Consider the following 25041-nt stretch of genomic DNA (forward strand, 5'->3'; position numbering starts at 1 on the left):
ATCTTGCTTGCTGTTGTATTTCCCCCACAGAGAATTACCAATTCTGGAAAGGATTACAAAAGAAGAGGACATTGTTTAGGTAAGAAGATGGTGAAGAAGAATGCATGTGGCAAGTTAATGGGACAGTTGTGAATAGTGACTGTAGGATTAATATCTGACAGGCAGGTCTGTTGATCTCAATACTCCTAGAGAAGGGATGTGAAAGATGCCAAGCAAAGCATTGACTCAGCTATAATAGCTAAAAAACATAGTCACTAATTGACAACTTAGCATTTAAGAACGTCTGAAAGAATAGTCTCGGTGGTCTGTGTTTCTGTTTGACTTGGTCCGCATTGTCAGGCTTGGTGCTGCCCCGTCTCTGTTGCTCAGATCCTCTGCCCCAGTACCAGTAGACCAAGCTTTTCTCAGACTGTGTGTTGTTTCAACAGAACGAGAAATCTGAAATATCAAAAAGGATTTGCTCCAACACATAGTACAGTTCTCACGGTTCCTGGTCTGCAGTGAGCTAAGTGCACGAGGCCCAGGAAGGGGAGCGGCTCGGACTTGGAGAGGCAGCCAGAGTTCACTACACTTAGTGGCTTAGTTTCTGTGTTTTTGCCCCAGGTAATAGCAGCACCTTGTATCTGAGTCCTCCTTAAAAAAAAAAAAAATACATACATATATATACACACACACACACACACACACATATATACACACACACCATACACACATATATACATATATATAAACACACACACACATACACATATATATACTTTTAACATTTATTATAGGGGAAAACGGATGTAATTATTTGCTGACAAGGGGTGGGGTAGTGGCCTGCCTGAAAAGCTGGAGGAGCATGCCAGTGAGTTTGTTTTGTTTTTTTTTTAAGTCTTTGAGATCCTGGGTCTCTCCCAACCATCCGTAAATCTGCATCCTTAGCCCCAAATTCAGGGTGTGGATGCATGTGCCCGTGTGTGTGCGTGCGTGTATGCGTGTGCATGTGTGAATCCATACTGGATTAGTAGCCCAAGTTCAGTGGACCCTGGCATGTAGCCTCTCAGGGTGAGAATACTGTCTTGTTCTTTCTCTCCCACCATGGTTACGATGACTACCTCCTTCCATTCGCTACATCAGAAATCATCCAGTGGGAAGAGGAAACCAATGTTGTCATACTCTAATAATTATATCCATCCCACAGTGGGCAACATATTTTGTTGTGATTATTAGAAAACTATATTATTAGAAATATGTATTGGAAAGCTTATCAATTTTCAACATCTTTATAACAATAGTTTATATATTTAAATAGTTTTTGTATCTTCAAGCATTAAATTTTCAGCTGGAAAATTATGTTCTAGTTTAGGGCTGACAGTAATAATTATTAGATCTATTTTTGGTTTAATACCTATTAAGAATATAGGCTCTGGCTTTGGATTTTAGAGGTATAATTTAATCAGACATTCTTAGCCATGAAGTGCACATTGAACTTTTCCTTCCTTATCTTCCTCAGTATCCACTAACATCAGCAGCAGCTTTGATAAGGCAGACAGATGCTGCTGCTGCCCCTGGTACTTGATAAAATATTGCTTCGAAGAGCTGGCTGATAAGACTTTTCTCCCTTAACTACTTGCATTTTATACAATTTTGAATCTTGACCAGATAATATCTGTAATTTAGAGAACATTGATTTGCAAGGTTGGCCGCATGTTGGAATCACCTGGGAAACTTTTTAAAATGCTGATTTAATTGGAGTGGGGTGCAGCCTGAGTATCAAGATTTTTAAATGACTAATATTAGGTAACTCAAATATGCAGCAATTATTTAACAACTCTGTAATAGAAATTAATACAACAAATTTGATTCTTGTCCATGGAAATGCAAATTGTGCCTGGTGAAGATGCAATTGATTATTGCCCTGTGGATGTTGATTATTTTCACATAATTAAGCAAATTTATTTTGACATTCCTGATGGTATCTATCTATCTATCTATCTATCTATCTATCTATCTCTGGTCTTTGAATTCTCCTTTGAATGAGTTATAGTGTCTTGCTGTTTTATTAATAAATGAGTTAAATCTTTAAAAATATGCAGCAAAAGTTGGGTTTTACTGTTTTAGGGGATGTATAAAGGGTCATCAAAGCAGGAGCTAAAAGAGTGGCACTAAGAGAATCATCCTTGGGCTAAGCTGATTTGACACCTGTCTAAAGAAGGTGCTTTTGGACTTTTAGCTCGGCCCCTCACCTGGGCTCCTGTGGGCTCTGAAATAGCGTGAGGTTTTCGGAAGGAGACTTTGGGAGTTTGCTTTTATTTTTACTTCTTAGGGAATGTGTGCTCAACCGTAAAAGACAGTGGTCTTCCTAGCATCTTCTCTGGGTAAAAACATATTTAGTATAAGGGGGAACTTCTTTCCCCCACTATTAAAAGTGCAGTTTAAGGGTGGTGGTCTCACACAGTTCTCAGAACAAGGCTGCCAAATGAAACCAGGTGATTGATATAGACTGTATGTATAAATAATTAGATAAGAGACAAAATAATGTAAAATCCTTAGAAGGCTCAGTGTAACACATTTCTTGTGTGTCTATGTACATTTTGTTATTTTCATGGTCTGTTTTGATATCAAGATGGTTTTCATAAAGAAGAAACAACATTTAGTTGATCTATGATCTTAAAAGTACAGTGGACCTCATATCTGCTTTTCTCTTTGAACTTTTAAAAGTTTTTTTCAGTATCACAATGGAAACATGCTTTCTGAAAAGGACAAGTAAAGAGTTTTGCAAAGGGCAGACCATAAAAGTGTAGCAAGATGAGGCATTTCACATTTTAAATTTTATTATAGAATGTTTTGTTCCTAATCACCTTTGCTATTCCACAGCTCATTATCACACTAGGGTAGACATTGTTCATGTCCATTTAACTTTTATCTCTATTTTGTCCATAACCACTCTGGATCTTCTAAAAACCCTTGAACCATTACCTATAAATTAATTAAAACCTGCAGCTCCCTCTATCTCTGGGCGCTCTGACTTCCAGCTCTCCCCTCCTATTCAGCCATCTGCTCTTGGTACCTGTGTCACTCTTCACACTGCCTTTCTAGCCTCTATCCATCCTGTATATTTGGTCCATCAGATGAACTCCTCTCTAGCACCTTCATCTCACTGAATTTTCTGTCTTTCCTCCTGGAAATATCCAAACGTGGCATCCCTTCTCCACTTCTTCATCTGAGTTGCCAAGCTTTGTAAGAGTAGATGAAACCGCTGTGCAGATTGGAGACACCAAAAATGCATGGATTTCCACATTCACAGATTGCCTAGTTCCTGTTCAGCAGTGCTTTTGTCTTCACACTTGGTTGGCTCCTGCGTTCCCATCAGTCACTTTACCATGTTGTTACTAGTCTCTGTAGCCCCTTACACACTCACTAAACTCCTTTTTCTTTGTAGACAGCGATGTCTCTTACCTCAGTACAGTGGAGGCAGTTGGATATGAATTGCCTTAAATTCATCCTTTCCACTAGCAGACTTTTCCTTTCACCTAACATTCCTTCTGTCCTCTTTTCCTTCCCTCTGGCCTCAGAGAACAGCCTCGAGTCTTCCCCAGTTTTAAACCAATGCTCGGCCTGGACTCTTGATGCCCTGCTCTGCTTTCTCCAAAACCTTGCCGCTCCACACCTCTTATTCTTCTTGTATTTTCACTCTTCTTTGATTGGCTCCTCCCACTGGGCCTATGAACATCTTGGAAGAACAAAACAAATCAAATAGTCAAAACTGTTTTCCTTTGACCCTGTGTTTCTCTATCCCCTGCTCCTTCGCAGTTCACTCTCATTTTAAGCTCAGGAGTTTGTAAGACAGTTCCACTTTGCTTTCTTCTCTCCCCTCTCTCCTCTGTCCTGTCAGATAACTTCCTCAGCCCACTTCCCTCCAGGCTTCCCCATACCCTGCATGCTTCGGGAAACACCACCAGTGGCCTCTTAATCACTGCATTCATAGGAAGCTTTTTCAGTCCTTACCTTTTGCATCCTCTACTGATTTTGACATTGAAATGCTGTTCTCTTGACTTCTGTGGCCAAAATACTTTCTGTTCTCCTTTTTTAACTATTCCTTTTTTGCCTCTTTTTTGTGTGTGTGTTTCTTTTCCTCTACTTGCTCCTTAAAATTTGGAACTACTTTCCATTCTGCCTTAAATGGAGAGTAATTAACCCAACAGAACCACTTGTCAAAGCTTAAAAGAATGTATACAGTCTGGGGTGTCATTCCTGGAGTATCTGATTCAGTCTGTCCTTCTTCAAACCTACAGTATCATGGCTCTGTAATATTCTGTCATATGCAGGTACCATAAATTATTTAACCATTTCTTAAATATTCATTCATTCAACAGATATTCATTGAGCACCTTCTATATCCCAGGTGCTATTGATTATTCAGTTTTTGTCTGTCATGAAAAGCACTCTGATAGGTAGTATTTGTTTCACTTCTTTCATAGTCTCAGGATAGACCAGATTACTCTATTAAAAGATAGGGTTTTCTAAGATCTTGATACCTGTGGTCAAATTTTTTCATAGAAAGCCCTATTTTTGCTTCTACCAACTCTAGGCTATGGTTTTAACTGCCAGTTATGTAAGAAAGTGGCTCCTGAACTCTTTACTGCTAGACTCTGCTCTCTCTAGATTCATCCAAACTGCTTTGAGTTCTCAATGAACTTGCCTGTTTGCCTTTCCAAACCCTAATGCCCCTCTACCTGAATGCCCTTGACTCTTTGGATATAGTCACTGCATTACTGCATGCCTAGGAATTGCTTATTTATTTCCCTAAGTTCCTGCATGCAGGGTTGTTCATCTTCGAGTATCCTTAGTGCCGGCACACAGGAGCTGATGAATACATGCTGAGCCAAATGGACTATGTGTATGAATGTTTCCATGTTTTAGGAATTATTCTGTAGTTTTCTGTGTGATTGGAACTTTGCAATTTGGAATCTATAGCCAACATTTTAAAAAAGATAATTGAGCACATTGTTAGCTTTTATTGAATTTAAATTATACAGTTTATATTAAGATATGTATTCATTATAGGTACTTTAGTAACTGGAGAAAATATAAATGGTAAAATGAAAACTGTCTGTTAATGCACTACCTTCAGATACCCAGTTGGGCCTTCTTCATAGACATATGAGTGTATATGTCTGTCAAGTGTGTGTGTGTGTGTTTCTGTACATTTCTACACATTCATCTTCATGGCGCAAAATGTTTAGAATTATGTCTTTTTAATATATGTTGAGCATTTTCCATCAATAAATATTTTGTAAAAAATACATTTAATGGCTAAGCAACATTCTCTTGTATAGAAATATTTAAGTATTTGTTTAACCAGCTCCATATTGTTTTGTATATAGAATTCCTGCCAAGTTATTATTAACAAAAATGCTGGAGTAATATCGCAATAGCAATTCATTTATTAGACAACTGTGTGTCAAGGGTCTAGTGAGCCTGGCAACTATGTGCTCTGTGGAGTAAGATACAGTTTGATGTGGAAAGCAAGCAAACAGACTCAGAATATGCCGTGAGGACCGCTGCTGCTCTAGGGGTAGGAAAAGAATGCCAGGGACACAGAGGAGTTTGAGGGAGATGTCAGGGAAGGCTGCCTACCAGAGCTGCAGGGGAACAGACAACATGGTTATTGACTGATTTCTTTGCTCAGGATATTTGTTAGGATAACACTTGGTTAGTATGATGAAGAATATCCTTTTCTATGTAATATTGAGGGTTTTTTTGAAACATTAAAGATAGATATGATTTAATCAAGTACATTTGGGACATTATTTAACTTATCTTTACTCCCCTTCCTTGACCTATTGCTGTGAATAATTATAATATGTTGCTCCTGAATATTGAAATAACTTTGCTTCCTATTTTCTGTGAATGTGCTTCTTGATATAGATTGTTAAAGCTGTGTTCATGTGTGGTGTTGGTTTTTCTGCCCCTTTGGCTGGGTTTGGTATCTGAGGCATGCCAGCTGTATGAAATAATGTAGAATGCCTTCTGTGTTATCCTGGGCTCTGGAGCGGTTTAGGACATGCTTTATTCTTTAAAATTTGAAAGAAGTTGATAATAAGGTTCCAGGCCCAGTGAATTTTTTTAAAAAGCAAATTCGGTGTAATGCTGTGGCAACTCTCTCAGCTTTGTCAGTGCTGGTTATTCTGGTCAAGCTTTCCTCATTCTGGATCAGTTTGGGTAGTTATGTGTTTTTCTAGGATTTTAGTAGTTCATCACAATTTTCAAATTCATTAGCACAGAGTTGAGTCTTTGATTTCTTTTTCACTTACTGCAGGCAGTGTTTTTGTTTGAAATATTGCTAGTCTAGACTATCATTTTCAGCATTATAACAGCGTGCCATCTTCCTCAAAGACAGGTAAGTCCAGCGGTATTTGAGATGTGAAACTTGGAGGTTAAAATGGGTTGATTGTAAAGGTGGGTTTACTCAGTTTACTTAGTAGTGAAGACTAGGAATAATCTTCACTTACAAGAGCATGTATAAATGACTGTGTGTGCCGGATACAATTTTAATTTTATGCCATTGTCATTTATTTAGTGCTATTGAAATAGCACTTACAGTTCACAGTAAGAGTAAGGTGCTTGCACTGGCATATAATGAGAGGAAGTAGGAATTATGTTTTATTCAGTAGTAAAAATAGTAAGTACAGTTACATATGGTGATCTTTTTTCAATCAGATGGTACCTCTTTCAGTAAACAGAGGTGCCTTTTACAGCTCATTAGGATTTACTTCATAAAATGTTACCAGTGTGGGTTTTGAAGGCTAAACGAAGAGGGAGGATGCACGGGTGCTAGCGCAGAGGCTGTATGGTACCCAGCAGAACAGCATGAGAGAAGGATGAGCTGATAGAAGTAGGTGAGACATGACTTAAATCTCTTATAGATCTAAGGGAGCAATAGTTGACTCGAGTGCTTTCAGGGTACTGATACAGCTTCCCAAATGTTGACATAATTTATAATGTTAAAGATGATAAAATGCTAGATTCTTAAGTGAAACCACGCAGTGCCAGTTTTCAGTTTGTGTGTAGGTGCTTTTTTCTCGTTTTCTCTTCAGAATGCAGGTTCTGTGTCACAGGTTATTGTCTTGTCAGTGTTTATATGATCAGTAAACCACTCAGCTCCATCTAATTGCCATTATTACTAACGATCATGAGCTGTGCAGCTCTAGAGAAACAGGGTTCTGTGCACGACGTTTACTGGTGGTACAGAGAAAGTGATGGGCTCTGGACAAGGGTGTTAGGGAAGTTTGCCCAGAGAAGCCCCATCTTGAAAGGACGCCCCACAGAGAAGGGACAGTGTGGGAGGCACCTTCAGGGAAGAGGACAAAGCGGGGGTTAAGTCCTAGGGTCTGTTGAGCCTGGACTTCACTGTGCCTGATCTTGAAGAGAGAACAGAAGTGGCAAAGGGCAAAGAGGTAACTAGATCACAAAGAACCTCGTTAACCACACACGGGAGTTTGAGCCTTATTTACCATCAAATTGATATTAAAATGATTTGTAAGGATACACTAAAGTAGGAGCCCCTCTGGGAGGGCCTGATACCTTTTTCCCTGTAACTGTTCACATTAGACCTGACACAGAGCAGGCATGCAATTGCAGTAAAAACACAGCATTCATTGAACCAAATCCTAACAACTTAGTGGGCTGCTCCTCCAGCCTGTGATGCATTAGAGCCCAAGGCTCTTGGGGAATGAGAGGCAGGCCTCTGAGATGGTGAGGGAGACCCTCCCCACACGCACTTTAGCATAGACTGAAGAATGGTCAGAGAGCAAGGGGCTACTGTAAATCCTTATTTGAAGATTATGTAATTTCTATAAAAGATTTGTTTTTAATTCAGTCTTCTTCCAGAAACCCTAAAAGAAAGATTATTATTTCTTAACGGCTCTAGGACTTTTTCCTTTTGTTCAGTGGTTTCAGATTATGTTTCACTAATAAAGAGACTTCTTTTATGATTATTTGTGAATGATGAAAATGAGATATTTTTGCATCATTTTCTTACACAAAAATTTTAATTTAAGGTATCACGCAAGATAGTTCTTATAGCCTTTATCATTAACAGTTTCTGTGTATACATTTTTAATAGTATACATTTTTAATAGTTGTAGAACAAAAATTTAGTCTATACTATTAGTTACTTCTCTTCTAGCCTATTGCTGTTTTAGCCACTGGCCTTTCTGGATCTTAAAGATTACAGATCCATTCACGTGTTTGCTGGGATCTTTCTTCCAAGTGATGGCTCCTCCAAGTGTATTTAATGTAAAAATTGAATGAATTAAGATTACATGTTAATTTAAATACAGTGAGAACTCATTATAGTAAGAATGCATATTATGGGCTTCAGATTTACTGACGTGGTATGAGTATTCTTTTTGTTTGTATAACTATTTTTATTTTTAGGTAACAGCAACAGAGAAACTATTATTTATTTCTGAATGTGTAGTGCTTTGGGAAATTGTTAACCCAGATCCCAGTGATGGTGGGGAGGGCATGATGGGGGATGTCTTAGAGTCTAACATACCATTTCTTTCCCTTTGCTCCTCCTCCCCTACATCAAGACTTACGGTGAGAGATGTGATTGCTGGGAAGTGTTACCCTTGGTAAAGGTTTGGCAAAAAGGATGTGTTGGAAACTGCCTCTTAAATTGATGAACTTAAAGCTGTAGATTTAGAGTCTAGCAGGCAGCCCTGAAATTAATGTAGTTGAGAAAGGGGCAGGATTTTTCATTTTTAATAGGGAATTACATGTATGCATAATATGTATGCACGTGGGATATTAGTTGAAACGTAAAACTATATTTTTTCTCTGTCACGGTGAAAAAATATAAATAATGCTTTACATATCAGTAAACTGTCTTGTATGAATCAGTTAAGAGCGTGTAGTAAATGACTACTTTCTTTGTAATTTTGGAGAGTGTCTTTAAAACACATCATATTTACCAGGAGAATTATAAAAACACACTAAATATAAACAGGAATTGTAATAAAACTTGCCCAAAGCAAAAGCTTTTATAATGGCTGTTACAAGCTAATTGGAGATTGTTTACCTATTGACCTGGAGCTATAGGTAGAAGCATTTGAGGAGGTACTTATTATATTTATTGTAGTCGCTGTCCTAAATCAGTAGTCTAAATTTATATGCTGTTATTATCAAGATAAAAAGGTAACTTAATTGAAAATTTTAAAAGCAGAGACTAGTATTTTGTAAGCAGATATAAACAAGTTATTTTTGTAAGAGTTTTGTTATGTTGAAGTGCAAACAGAAAGTGGCCAAACTTCAATTACTTAACAACAACTATTCTGTAAGTATTTGTTAATCATGAGTTCTTGTTGCTTTAAGCCACAACTGATTCTATTAAGAAAAGTTGTTTTTATTATGTAATGCAAAATTATGTGCACATAAACTATTAAGCACAGTTGTTACTACTGTGAATATATAATACATATATATTATTTATGATTCTTAAGTTTGGGTGAATTACTGGCATAGAAATAATAGTGCTTTGGTAATAAAAGTCCTTTTACATGTTTTTCAAGTACTGTATGTTATGTGATTTGTTTATTATTTATAGTTTGAAAATCTGCAGGTAATTCATGTATTTCGTTTTCTAAAAGTGGGTCTTAGCCTTTTGTTACTTACACTTTGTTAATACGGATTTCATGCAAGCATTCCATATTTTTCTCTCTGAAGCAAAACTACCACTGAGCACAGGATCCAGTTTCTGCATTTAATGTGTGTTTTTTTCCAGGACTATTTCAACTTCACTCATCATTTCATGAGCAGTAACTAAAGTTTATAAATAAGAGAAATTGTCTTATTCCAAAGATTGCCTGTACTACTCTCAAATTCTATTCTGGATCTGATAATTCGCAGGAAGCAAATAAGACATTGCTGTGGGCGATACATTTATCAGGATGAAAATTTAGTTATTTTTGACTATTGTTGAGATGTAATGTCCTATATTTCAAACTAGCTTGCTTCCTTTGTTCTGTTCTCCCACTTTGCCTTGGCAAGTTGGATCAATATGCAATTGAAAGACATTTGATCTGTAAATAGAAGGTTCTCTGAATTTCTTGGCCTTTCTGGCAAGATAGGGAGAGAGGCAGGTAGATCAGAGTTTGAAGGGCCCATGGTGTGTGGTGTCTGCCTTTTATTTATTTGGAGTAGGATACCATATTGGAGGTTACATCTTCCATGGCCAGTGAGCAGCGGTAGGGTCAGCATTGGAGACAACTTCTGAGCTGATGCATTTATTTAAATTGTACTTACACATTTGGGATATGTAGAATGTTATATAATTATCAGTATTGTCTTCAGTTCAGTACAAAATAGTACCCTGGGAATTTGTTCCTTTTGCCATTTTAATAAGTACCTAGACCAGTGTGTTAAATTTGGAATCGATTACTGCCCATGTCATGAAGTATGTGTATCCTTATAAAGTTTAAATTAATTATTATTGAAATAGAGCATGCACATATTTACAAAATCCAGTTGTGCACAGAGCCCCAGGTCAAAGAACAGCAGGAGCGAGGCACTGCTCCCAATTCTCTTAGTTATTGCTCCTGGGTTACATCTGTCTGACAAAACTGTGCACATGTGTAGCAGTTCTGCAGTGAGTTGTGTATAGTACCTCTTGAATGCAGTACTCTGTCCTCATACTTCATAGATCTGTCAGCTCTATGCTGCCAGCAAGGGATAGACACTTTCTGCCATGCCATATTTCAGCTCATCCTCGTCTCTGTTTTTCCATCCTTTTCTATCTTCTGTCTTAAGTCTTAGCTTTGCTTAATCTGGTTGTTTCTAAGCTAGTAGGCATTTGTTATATCTCTAAAATCCCTATTAGGTACTTTGTATGTAAAGATAGTATTATTTTTAGATACTTTTATAAGATGACTAGACTTTTAAAGCTGTAGTTCAGTATCTAAAGTGTACTAATTATTTGCATTATGGAAACATTTATTAATTGGAAGTAGTCCTTGTGACTAAGAAATGATTAAAATTATGAATTTAAAAGGGAATATATCCTTCAACAGTTTATACACATCTGTATCATAATTTATTCAACACAGTTATTACTAGGTATCTGACACTGTTTAAAAGTAGTATGTTTGCTTTACTGTATTCTTATTTGTTTAAGGTAAGTTAATTTATAAATTTTTCTCTGTTTTTCTTAGACAAAATTGAAGAAGCACAAAAAGAACTTAATGGGGCAGAAGTTTCAAAAAAAGGTAAATTAAAATCAGCTTGAATGTAAACTTTATTCTTGCAATGATGCCTATAAATATACCTCATAAATGTAGCCTTATGAAATAAATCAATATAGACATATCACAAAATTAGAAATCCCCTTGAACTTATTGATACTTAAAATGTTGTGGACTTTGCTTCATGAAACATTTTAGCCACATAGCACATTCTATAACTGTTTCCCACATATTAATGTATGACTGGTAGAAGTGTGAAAGGTTGTTGCAGCTCTTTTGAAAGTCCTGTTTGTGAGACTGTCCTGTAGCAATGAAAGTACCAATATAAGGAGCACAGTTGGCTGTGTCCATGCATGTGTGTTCATGTGTGTATTCACGTGATGCAGTTTTCTTTTTTTTTTTTTGTAGTGACAAAAACCTAAGGCAACTAAAACAGCCTGAATACCAGTCAGTGGAAGAATAGTTGAATCATTTGTAGTATACTCATATTTTGGGGTATCATGCAGCTTTGAAAAAGTGTTAATTACTTTAGTTGATGGTGATAACTTATCAAATAAGAAAAATAACATCGCAATGTAGTATGTAAAATATCTTATTTTTTTGTGAAAACTAACAAAGTCAAGTGTGTATACAAGTATTTATATGTATATATATATATGCATACACACACAGAGGCTTCTGTGAGATTGGACAATGTTGGAAAGGATTTATATACAGATATGTGTTAATAGTGGGAAGAGGAGCAAGGGAAGATGACCCACTCATTTATATGCCTTTGTATTATTTCACCAGCTGCAATGGGTGTAATTTTGTATTAAAATTAAAAACTTGAAAGGAAAAAATTGGTTTTCACCATAGAAAACATTGATTATCTTTCCAAGTAATACAAAAAAATAGATGTGATGCAGAAGAGCATGTAGGGATGGTCAGGTAGTGAGGTAAATACTGTTTAAACACTATCTGTTAATGAGCAAAATTGATTATGTGCTTTTAATATTGTGGGCAAATAAAGTTCTCTTTATGACATTTGTATTCCGTGATTTATTATTTATTTTGCCTTGTATCTTCAAATTACAGCAGACTATTTTGACAGAGTAATTTAGCTAAATAGGATTCCAATTGAAAGCCGTTTTACAAAAAATAGCTTTTAAATCTAGTTAGACTACTGAGCAGGTATCTGTAGGGGAAGTAATTTCCTGCCATCCCAGTTCTCCATCCCTTAAACCAGCCTGTGAAGCCTTCAGGATGGTTTGGGGTTGGTCTTACATTTATGGGGTACTATGTAGCACCCCTCATGTCTGCCTTCTCCTCACCCCACACTCCTTCCATGGGAGCTCTGGAAGGGCCATGTATATCTGACCCTCTAATGACATTCTTACAGAAAAACAAGCATAGAAAGAGTAAAGATGTCTCCATGGCCACCTTGTCCCTTTGAAGGGTTGACTGACTTAAACGCATGAGGCATTTGAGACACTCGGGTTATAAGAGGCCATACTTTTAAAGTTTTCTTTCTCTATAGCCAGCCTTTTTTTTTTTTTTTTTTTTTTTACATCTAGTCATGGTTTAGAGCTGCTTCTAGTAGCAAAGTAAATGTGAGCCTGTCTTCCTTTTCCTTGTTACTTCTTTGGCAAGAGTTTTCAGAACAGTGAACTAAATGCCTGATAGGAAGGAGGAAATGAAACAAAGGTTCTAGAAAGAGAAATTGGATAATGAGGTTCAGAATAATGGATTGGGCTACAGTTGGCAGGCTACACTTATTTAAGAGCTAGGATGAATACCAAGTGAGCATTGTTCTGTGCAGTTCACTGCATAGAATTACTGCTTGGCTTTCATTTTTATACAGAAATTAAAAATAAAATAGTTTTCCCTTTCAAATATAAGTAAGAAATAATATCAGTTTCTCTTTAACAACATGAAAAGTCTGAGTAACAGTGGTGTTGAGATTTTTCAAACCTTTTCTTGCTGATACCTATTTTATTTTAAAGGATATTCATTTCTTCCATCAAAGAATATTCTTTAAAAATATAGACGTTCATTTTAGATTATGGTAAGTCATCTACAATAGATCTCTTTTTCATTGTTTTTCTGATGTACTTTGGGTTTTTTCACCATGTAAGTTTTGCCACATTTCTTTTTAAAAAAATTATTTTTAAACACTGCTTGTAGTTCTAAGGCTTTGTCTCCATTAAAGGTTCTGTGGTCTTTAACTTATTTGAGGCTCTTTCTCCCTTTCTCTCTTTTTTGTAATTATTAGGACAAGTAACTAATTTATTTTCAGAAGTATCTAGCATAGTGGTAGGCTCTTAAAAGCAACTTCCTCATTAATAGATTAAAAAAGACATTTCCTCTTGTATTTTAATAATTTAAGGAGGATTAAATCTGTTTAGTGTAATATGGAAGTAAAGAAACTGACTTTGCCTATCATACACCAATAGAATAAAGAAATGCACTAAATTATGTTAATGTACTTATTTTATTCTTTTTCTCTTTTGAATGAAAATCAGATGACTTTAATTTGATTTATTTTGATTTTAATCAATTTAGGGATAGAGATAAGGATGCAACATTCACACAAGTCTCCATAAAGTCATTATGTTTTTCCTTACAGAGCTATCTCCTGATTCTTAACACACGTTGTGCTTGACACTATTTTTAAAATTGTTGAGTGGGATTTAAATGAAATAGTGACTGTCACAGATGTGGTAATGGAATATGAATAAAATTAACTGGGAAGAAATAAATAGATCGATTAAGAGAGCTTTTATGGCTTTCTCAAGCTTTAATTTTAATACTCTTAAATTTTTATCATACAATGTTTGACACATATAAATTAATATATGGAGCATATTAAGTTACAAAGCATAAGAATGACATGGTAATGTTTGATTCTCACACCCAATTTAAGAACGGGAATGTTGCCAGTACCATTGTATCCACCCACATGCTGATCGGCAATTCATCCCATTGTCTCTTCTGTAGAGGTTTTACTGTCCTTAGTTTTGTGTTCATCATTTCAGTCCTTTTAAAAAACAATTATGTCATATAAGTATGTATCCCCAAACAATATATTTTCTAGTTGTGCCTGAGTTTGAACTTTTAAATGAAACCATATTGTACGTAGTCTTCTGCAGCTTTTTTCACTTAACGTTGTTCCTAAGATTCACCCATGCCGTTGCACATAACTGTTACTTTTCATTGTTGTAATATTGCACTGTATGAAACTGTTGGCCCATTCTTCTGTTGATATTTAAGTTATTTCCACCTTTTTGCTATCATAAACAATGCAGTTATGAATATTTTTATATCCTGGTGCCTATGTGTGAGTTTCTAGAGCATATATAGGGAATGTGAATGTTCAGCTCTACAAAATGATGCTATATTGTTTTCCAGAGTTTTTTTGGGGAAACTTTTTGCATTCCCGCTATCAGTGTCCAAGAATTCATTTTGTACTATCAAGTACATGGTATTTTTAGTCTTTTTTTTCCTAATTGGATAGATGTTAAATCCTCTTTTATTCTTCTTTGATTTTTGTTTCCCTGGTTACTAATGTTAAAAGAAAAACTTTAGACACAAAAAGTTTAACTGATTTTATTTAAACAAAGAATGATTCATGAATCAGGCATCATTCAGAACCAGAAGAGGTTCAGAGAGCTCTGCCGAGCAGTGTGAGCAGCAAGCTCGTATAGGCTGAACTCGCAAGCAAAGTGAGAAATCACCTGATTGGCTGCAACTAGGCACCTGCCTTGTTCAGGTAGGGTGTGATGAAGTATTTGCCTTATTTGGGCATGATCTGATCAGTTGACTGCCTGTGATTGGCTGAAAAGTAGCTATTTTTTACAAAAAATACTCTAAATTAGGTTTGTGTTTGCGCACTAAATGAGGTTGCAGTTTGTTAGGTCATAACTCGAGGTAAGGAGACAGCCTCAGGCAAATGGCCTCCTGCTTATTTAATTTAATAATGTCAAACATGTCTTCATTTGTATTCCCCCTTACTGAAATGCTTACTATTATTATTTGTCCATTTTGTAAAAATTGAGTTATCTTTTTCTTAATATATTTTGAATAACTATCTTTATTCATTTTATTTGCTTTATTTTTCAGATTTATTTTTTACTTCATTTAAAGTGCCTTCTATTCACTAAAGTGAATAGAAGCTCTTGATTTTAATATTGTCAACCTATTAATTTCTTGCTTTTGTGATTCATTTTTTTGTATTTTTATTTGTCTTAAATTCTTCTCTACCACAAGGTCTTAAGTATATATATATATTTTCTATATTTTCTTCTACAAGACTTCCACGTTTCAGATTAAAAACCCATCTGGAGTTTGTTTTTTTAAAAAAATATACCTAGTTTTTTAATGTAGTGTAAGTTAGGATTCAAGTTTCTTTTTTTTCTCAAGTGGGTAACCATTGCTAATATTGTTAAATGTCCCTGAAACATTTAGTATGTTTTCCTTTTACTGTTTCATATTAATTTTTCATTTTTGTGTGGGTTTGCTTCTTAGCTCTCTATTCTGTTCTGTGAATTTGTTTACCCATATTTTAATATCCCAGTATGTTAATTACTTACCACTTTATTGTCTTGATATATACAGTGTGCAATAACTAGTATATACTGTATACAGTAGGGCAGATTCCTTGTGTTATTTGCCTTCAGGAATGTTTTCACTATTTCTAGTTCTTTGCTCATCTATTTGAATTTTAGAATCAGGTCTTTAAAAAACTTGTTGGAATTTTGTTTGGGTTTGATTGAATCTGGGGCAAACTGACCATCTTCACAGTTTTCAGGCCTCCTATTCAAAAAAGATTGTGTATTTCTGATACTTGTGTTTTCTTTAGTGTTTTATCATTTTCCTCCATATGAATCTTTATTTTTTTCTGCTCTATTTCTTAGAATTTGGTGTTTTCCTCATTTTAATGATTTTTTTCTTTTGTAAAATTGTTTTCTAGCTCCTGGCAAATAAAAATGCAATATATTTTTGAATATTTATTTTTATATCCAGCTACTTGGCTGGATTCTCATTCATTATGAAAATTGTCTGCTGGTGTTTTCAGATTTTCTTGTCATATCAGCTGGGAATAATGAAAGTTTGTTTCTTCATTTTGAAATAATTGTTTCTTTTATTTATTTTTCTTATCTTGCTCAGTTGGCTCCAGTAAAATTGATATCTTAGACTTGCTCCTGATTTTAAAGAAAATGCTTCTAATTTTTCACCATTAAAATGTTTGCTATCTTTTTTTGTGGGAAGAGAGTCTGTATATTTTTTAGTTGCTTAAAGGTGTTATCTTCTATTTTTTATTTGTTGAAATTATTTTTAAAAATCATAAATGGATTTTTATTTTTATCACGTTTTGTTTCTATGTAAAGATGATCTTACTATGTCCTTTATTCTTTCATTCTGATGTTTAAAAGTGACTTACGTATCTTTAAACCAATTTGGTCATGATGTTTAATCTTAATCACTGCTAGATTTGATTTGTTAATATTTTATTGAAGAATTTTGAATCCATGTTCAAGGCATTGGTTTATATTTTTATTATGTTTTATAATTTTCTGTGCCTGATTTTGTTTTAAGGTTATGCTAGTTTGATAGGATGATCTGAGGACTATATGCTTCTGATTCCCATGGAGCTGTTTGTTTGATATTGGAACTGTACCTTTGTAGGCAAGTCTTACAACATATTTTGACTTTTGGGAGGGACTGCAGGGTAGACTTTTAACTCCCAAGTGTACTTAACAATAAGGGATTATCCAAACATTCTATTTTCTCTTCAGTTTTAGGAAGTTGTATTTTTCTTATAATTTATCCATCTTATCTAAACAGTCACATCTGTTGGCAAAAAATCAGTCGTAGTATTTTCTTACTCTCTTTCATTTCTGCTGGGTGTGTAGTTATGTCTGTTTTTTATTGCTTCTATCATTGATTTGTGCCTCTCCTCGCTTTCTTGATTAGTGTTGCCAGTTTTCTGTTTTACTTTCTTTTTATTTTGCCAACATCTGATTTTCATGATACTTTCTTGCTTCATCCTTTTTAGTTTCATTAAATTTTGTTCTTTATTATCTTTTCCTGTCTTTTTCTTCAGGTTTGTTCTGTTACTCAAATTTCTTAACTTGGAATTCTCATTCATTTTTAAGCCTTTATTCTGCTCTATTGGAATCACTTAAAGCTGTTAATTTCCTTGTAAGTATTGCTTAGATGTATCATACACAATTTTATATTTATTAGTTTCATTCTTTTCTATGCTGGTTTCTTCTCTGACCCTCCCCCCACCCCAAATCATGTTGGAATTTTTTTTCTCCACATGGATGGGGATCTTATTTATTTTTAGTAATTTCTCACTTAATTGCATTGTATTGTTAATTGTTTTTTAAAACCATTTAGGATATCCAAAATTATTTCTTCTCTGTTTCTGAATACCATGTAATCAAAATTTTCTGAGAATGTAGTATAAAAGTACTCATAGATTTTATGTTAGAAATTGAGCATTTTATAAGTAAATTAATCATTTTGCCATGATGAAAAAGCTGAAGTTGAATAATGTTAAATAACTTAACCCAAGGGAGTGCAACCAGAAAGTACATGAGGAAAATCAAGCCCATGTCTTGGACTGTGCTATTCTGATATTATTCCCTGGTATAACTAGATAAGATCTGTGTTATAGTGATAGTTGAATTTCTGGTACAGTTTTATTTCTGTTCTAACTTACCTTTTTGAATGATGAGATTATGATAGCAGTCACCTACAGAAATGTTACGATGATCCAGGATAAAAGAGTTAGGATTCAGACAATGGCCATAGAGAAAGGTAGAGACTTTAGGTCAGCTTGCATTATGATTTTTTTTTTAACATTATTTTCTGTCTCACAATAAGAACCTACAATTGCCACTATCATTACCAGTAATTTCTTTTCAGCAGTAGCAGTATCACTCTTACATTATATACTTCAGCCCCAGAACATTTTTATTTTTTAAATAATTTCTGTGAATATCACCATCTATATAAGAGTAAGAGGGCCTAAATATATATAGGTAGTTTATATGAGTTAAGAAATATAGTAAGGAAATCTGTTCTAGTAATACTGAATGATACTCATATTTGCTCTGAAAAGTCAGTTGATAAGTGGGATTTTTGTTAACATAGGCATGATTTATGCCCTGGAATATGCTTCTCTTGTCTGGGGAAGCTTGAGGGAAGTTAGGTTCCTGTGGAAAATGAGACTAAGTCAGAAGTGAGAGTGGCTCCATTGGATCATGAACTCTAATTGGTGTGTCAGTAAAAATGCTAGTTTCTCGCCTACTTTTCTACATTAAAAAATGAATATTTTTATTCATTTTACAATGATATTATAAAAAAATTATAATAATATTTTTGAAGATAATGTGAATGAGTTTCCAAGGGGTGAAAAATGGTGACTCTCATTTAAAAAAAATTTTAATTACCACACATAACATTTTTCAAAACGAAGGCTAATTTCGAATAAATATTTTATGTTAATAAGGCCATGCTTTATTGCCAATGACACTCTTCCTTAAAAATTCTGCTGAGTATAATTAAGAAAATACAAGGACATATTCTTGTAATTAGGGATGACAAAGTCCTTCCCATGTAATACTGAAATTTAGGTAGTATAGTAGAAAATTTGGACAGATTTTATTAAATTAAAATGAAGAATGTCAATACCATAAGAGATAAGGTGAAAATGTTTTAAAACTGGGAGAACATTTGTGCAATAAAACAAAACTTGATAGGCTTACCTTAGAAGGGTATTGACAATTTACAAAATGAAAGCTCATGTGGATATGGCTAGAGGAAAGGCTAGTATAGTATTTTTGTGAGATGTCTGAATGGAATTCTGTATTTTAAATGGAATGCAGTTTTATTATTTTAATATTATATTGATGTTAACTAGTTTATTTTTTAACCAGTGTGGTCCTTGGGTTTCTTATTAGGAAATAATATATTTTAGTGAATCTGTTTAATAGAGGTTTATTTTAAAAAACAGTATTTGTACATCTTAGTCTCTTAATGTTAAATGCCCTAAAAATTATGTTTTTTCCTTGTACCTCTCATTAATTTATTTAGTAAATTGTTGTTGTGCACCAGCCATTTTTTTTTTTTTTTTGCCCTGAGAAATAGATAGGAAAGAAAAAGTCTAAGCCTTAAAGGAGCCTGCAAGCTTTAACCCAGCTCTTACCCAAATCATCATAAATCCTGAATTGGTAGAGCAAAAATTCATGAGGTAGACTGGCAGCAGTGCCTAACAAATTTCCCTTGGGAAAACAGCAACAGATTTTTTATTTTTTAGAAAAGAAAGTTATCTCCTTTTTTTACTATTAAAATTTCAAATTTAAATATTCACGTCTTACGAAGTATTCTCTTAGTGTAATAGACAGTGAATGCTGTAAGCTTGAATTACAGGGAAATTAGTATTTTAATTATTTGTGTCATTTATATAAGTTAAAGGTATCATGTGTTAACCATGTCAATATTTTGAGAAATTTGAAAATCCCAAATGCCAAGAGATCATTGCCTTTCAGATAGACTGCCAGCTTTATAAAAGATGATTTGCATAATGATATAAACAAAGCGTTTTGTAGTATATTAATGTAAAATAAATGTCTTCAAATATCTGTCCTCACTGTGTTTAAGTTCAAAATCCTAAAACATTGCTCCTTTTGAAATATGAAAGCAAAAATTCTCAGTATTTCCTAACAGTGTTACTTATCATGGTCTATTGAGCCATTTATTAGAGACTTAAGTAGCTAACCTGATTTTAATTTTATAGGATGATTCATAGACTCACATTCTTGTGCATACTTATAGCATATTTCATTGACTTCAAAATGCTATTGGTTGCAAGATGCACAATGATTTTATGCATCCTTTAGCAAGGAGAAAAGTCACTGCCAATTAAGTTATGACACAGTGCTCTTATAATTGATTAGAAGATGCATCCTGATTTTAGAGGGATTAAAATGTTTTTTAAAATTTGTCTTACATTATATTAAATACATATTTATGTCCACTGGTACATTTTTTGACAAGAAAGATAAAGTATTTAAGGTAATGGCATATGGATTTGAGCTGCTTTGACAGAATCCCTGAGGACTGTGAAAAACAAAGAAATGAATCTTATCCTAGAGGCTCATTTGGGGATTCATGGAAGAGTGGTATGGGGAGAAAAACCCAGGTTTTGTTTGTTTCACTTTGCTTCTTAGGTAATTGACTTCATGCCATATATCTGAGTATTTTCTATATAAATAATGCCACAGAGTGACTTATAAGGATAATATGTGTTGCTGTTCATCTATTTAGGCTTTTCCCCAGGTTTGCTACTGTATTCTCTGTATGAGACCAAAAAGAAAGAAAGAGATAAGCTTGTATATATTTTGCCTACGTAGAGATTTGCTCTTTTTCTCATGTTTCCTCAGAGAAGAGAGCAGACATGTTGCATAAACCTGAAGAATATAATTTGAGGGCAGAAATAGTAGAAAATAAAAGTGAGAGGAGGCAGATAAATTGAAGACAGATAAAGAACTGGGAGGAAGTCTATAAAATGAATTTTAAAAATTAAAAAGCAAAGCATGGAGATAACAAAGTATTTAACCAACAATATGGTGTTCTTTTATTGCTTCACTGTGCAAAGGGTATTTTGTGGAGCTATGCTATACGCAGGAAATTTATCAAACTTTGAAGGATGTAGCTTAGAATTTTTCCCTGACCACCAAGCAATGGGGTATAAAATTATTTTATTTAAGAAAAGCGTTGGAAGTAGCAAATAAGATTCTGTGGATGAGTGGGAAGGGCAAGAAGAGGACTTAAAAGCATCGCAATGAAAACAAATGTATGTAGTAACATTCATGCATGGCCTGATCTGCGGTGGGAGGTGGACTGCAGGAGCCCGAGGAGCAGACGCTTTGGGAGTCCAGCCCACTGTGAAGGAGCAGGAGCCAGAGGGAAATGTCACTGAGTTTTTGGCCTGGAGGAGTGTGTTTATTTCAGCAGGCCCACCCCACATCATGTAGTTAGCCATTTAGTAACTGTTTAACATGACCCTTATATGTGAAGAAAAAACGTGGTAACATAGATGCAACTCACTTCTCCACACCCTCACCCTCTCACCTCTGCCTGGGGTCTCCTCACATTTTCCCCTATACAGTTTTGCCCACAGTCATAGCACAGCACTTACTACAGTTCTTAGTGCATGTAGTAGGCATTTGACATATGTTTATTGAATCGATGATGGATGGTAGAGGTGTCAGAAAGGATGGATTCCTTTACTTAACAGGCAGGATTTGTAAACAGTGCATTATTATTGCTTTCTTTGATTTCTTAAGTGTGGTTAGATATGTAATCTAGATTGCTTTTCTGAAGTAAGTTGTTTCTTTTGTCATATTAAATTATCTAATGCAGTGATGTATACAAATAGTTTGTGTATGTCGTTGTCACAAAAATAAAAGGTTCCTTCTTTAACAGCTCCAAATGAATCCTTTCTTATGACTTCATTGAATCAGGAAGACTCAGACTACTCTCAGTGTAGTTATTTTGTGATATCATAGCATCTTTGTAAACCTGGTGGGAGGTTGTGATAGTGTGAAGAACTGAGGATTCCAGATTTCTGGTGTTAACACTACAACTCAAACGTCCTGGTGGTAGAAATGTTAATCAAGGGGAGTTCACATTTCCCTGTTCTGGTAATAGACAGTATTGCCCTGGATTTAACCTTTTCTTGCTGATGTAGGGTCAGTTGGAGTGCTAGTAAACTAGCTGCTAGCTGGGGCAGGCTTAGAGGGGTTGGTTGGGGAGGGAGTTAACCATTTATAGCATTTTTCAAAGTGGTAAAAATACTCCCCACCATGGATGATTTCAACCTACCGAATGGTTGCGGCTTGCAGAATTCCTGAATATTTGTTTAGTAGTGGAGTGGTCCACAGCACACATTGCTTGGAGAAATCATTATCATACTATATTCTTGTGGATTCAACTACTGTATACAGTAAGAGACAGACATAACACTGACTGGACGCTAATCCTAAGTTTAGAGATCCTAGAACTTTCTTAGAAAAATCACTGAAGTCTTTGGAATCTTTCTCATGAAAGTGGAGCAAGAGGATATAAATTTGAAAGACTCAGGGCAGAGAAATGTAACTATTATTCTGTAAACCTAGTGTTTTAGTTGAAGGCTGAATCAACCTTCTGCTAAGTGATTTTCTTAAACCTGTAAAAATAACAGCAGAATACAGGGTGAGTATCCCTAATCTGAAAATCTGAAATCTAAAATGCTTCAAAATTGGAAACTTTTTGAGCACTAATATGATGCTCAAAAGAAATGCTCATTGAAGCATTTCAGATTTCAGATTTTCAGAATAGGGATGCTCAGCTGGCAAGTATAATGCAAATATTCCAAAATCTGAAAAAAACATCAGAAATCCAAAACACTTCTGGTCCCAAGCATTTTGGATGAGAGATAGTATGTGTTTGGTTTTCTCATCAGTGTCAGTTATCTTGTTAGCAACATTTAGATTTTTGTCTTTCAGCTTTCTGCTACTTTTGTACAAACCATACTGTACAACATTAGAGCAAGTTATAAAAATAGAAAATGTATTTATTTCATGACACTTCACATCAGTTGTCACTTTTCTATTACCTTTTGTGCTAACCCAGCTATATCATAGCCAAAGAGGACCTGTGTTGAGTTACAAAATTGTTCTTACCACTTTCTGTGAAGTACTTGTCAGGAGTCAGGCAAAGTGCTTATTGAAAAGGCAAATAAGAAGGTTAATATAACAAATACTCTAAGTATATACTTGGTTTTCTTCTCTTAGTGGAGTGTTTAAAAGACATAGTTAAGTAATGATAACAGTGTATTTTTGAACTGTAACATTTATAAATACAATATGTATATAACATGTATAAATACAATATGTATATAACAAAAGGAGGAAAAAGGAAAATAGAGCTATATAGGCATAATGTTGCCACATCTCACTGGAATTAAGTTAATATAAATCTCACTGGAATTAAGTTAATATAAATCTAAAGAGACTCTGAAGATGTGAGGTAAGTCCTAGAGCTACTACAAAGGAAATAATCAAAAATCTCTATAAGTGAAAAAATTATTAAAGAAATTAAATATTACATTTGAAAATATTCACTTAATGTAAAAGAAAACATTAAAGGAGAAGTAGAGGAACAAAAAAAAAGACACAAGACATACAGAAAACAAAAAGTTAAATTGCAGGCACAAATTCAGCTGTGTCAATAATATCAATAATATGAATGGATTAAACAGTCTAATCAAAAGGCATAGATTGTCAGACCAGATTAAAGAAACAAGATCTGACTATACACTGTCTGCACTGGCACTCACTTTAGATCCAAGACACAAATATATTGGAAGTAACAGGATAGGAAAAGATGTATCATGCAAATAACAAGCATAAGAAAGCTGGAGTGGCTATGTTAATATCAAAAGGGACTTCAAAATAAAAAATGTTACTAGAGGTAAAGAGGGACATTTTCTAATGATGAAAGTGTCAATCCATCAGGAAGGTATAGCAGTTATAAACATGTATCCACCTGATAATAGAGCCTTAAAATACATGAAGCAAAAACTGATAAAAATGAAGGGAGAAATAGACAATTCAACAATAACAGTTGGAGACTTCATTACCCCACTGTTAACAATGGATGGAATCTTCTAGACAGAAGGTCAGCAAGGAAATAGAAGGCTTGACTACCAACACTGTAAGCCAAGTAGACCTAAATACTCCACCCAAGAACAACAGAATACACATTATTCTCCAGTATACATGGAATATTCTTCAGGATAGACCATCACCTAGGCCATAAAACAGTTGATCATTAAATCAAAAAGAATTGAAATAATATAGTTTGCTCCAACTGCCATGGAATGAAATTAGAACTCAGTAACAGAAAAATGTACTGATGTGAAAAAATTCTTCCAGTCCCACATTGTCCCTAAGAGGAGGAGAAATGTCAGTCAGCAAACCAGAACTTCTGTTGTACAAATGACACCAAGGCTTTCCAGACAAGTAGACTAGGAACATTGCTGTCATACTGATAACAGGTAATTCTGCATTTGAATTCCTCTACATGAGGAAACTAGCAAAGATAAGTGCCTCTGGAAATGTTTTCTTTGAAACAAAAATACAGCTTGATGTACAACTACAATTCCTCCAAGAAAAACCTCAAAGTAAAAAGCATCTTCGTAAATATCAAGCAAGAAGCGGATTATTTGAAGATACAGAAATAACATTTGATCTCATTTTCTTAAGGTAGAGTCAGAGCATGTTAAGAGCTGAAACTTTTAGTACAGAAATACACTTGTGACCCAGTGTTGTTATGTTGTCAGTTCTTAAGTACATACTTATAAAATGATTTTTTTATGTTTATTTTATTTTAATAGTGTTCAGTCTACTTTAAATATTTTGTATTTTAATAATTAGAATAATAGCTTTTTAAAGAAAGTTATTTTAAAACATCAAATAAAATATATGTTTATGAGTTTTTTTATGAGAAGGGTATTAAACATTTAGTTTCACTGAAGCTAAAATACCAGTGTTAATCCTGGCCCTGTAGTATGATAGAAATATACATGCTGAAATAGTGGTGTAGCCATTTTGTCCTAGTATTGCAATTGCAACCAGCGATGGTGTTGATTATGTAATAATAATAATAATAATATCAACAGAAGCAATCATAATGAACTAAAATTGAAGTTCTGGGCACAATGCCAAGCTGTCTACATGCATTATCTCAAATAATTCTCACAACCCCATGAGGT

At 34.6% G+C, this 25041-nt stretch overlaps 1 protein-coding gene across 6 annotated transcripts in view; it reads left to right on the plus strand.

Moving 5' to 3' along the window:
* Nucleotides 1-25041, plus strand: part of HIVEP1 (HIVEP zinc finger 1) — a 194772-nt gene that overhangs the window by 65875 nt on the left and 103856 nt on the right. For all 6 annotated transcript variants that reach the window (XM_063605151.1, XM_034961444.2, XM_034961442.4 and 3 more), the window contains one exon: nt 11202-11255. In XM_063605151.1, the coding sequence (XP_063461221.1) occupies nt 11202-11255 (54 nt within the window). The remainder of the gene's footprint in view (nt 1-11201; nt 11256-25041) is intronic.

Source organism: Pan paniscus, chromosome 5 (assembly GCF_029289425.2).
Source record: "Pan paniscus chromosome 5, NHGRI_mPanPan1-v2.0_pri, whole genome shotgun sequence".
In the NCBI taxonomy this organism is placed as follows: Eukaryota; Metazoa; Chordata; class Mammalia; order Primates; family Hominidae; genus Pan; species Pan paniscus.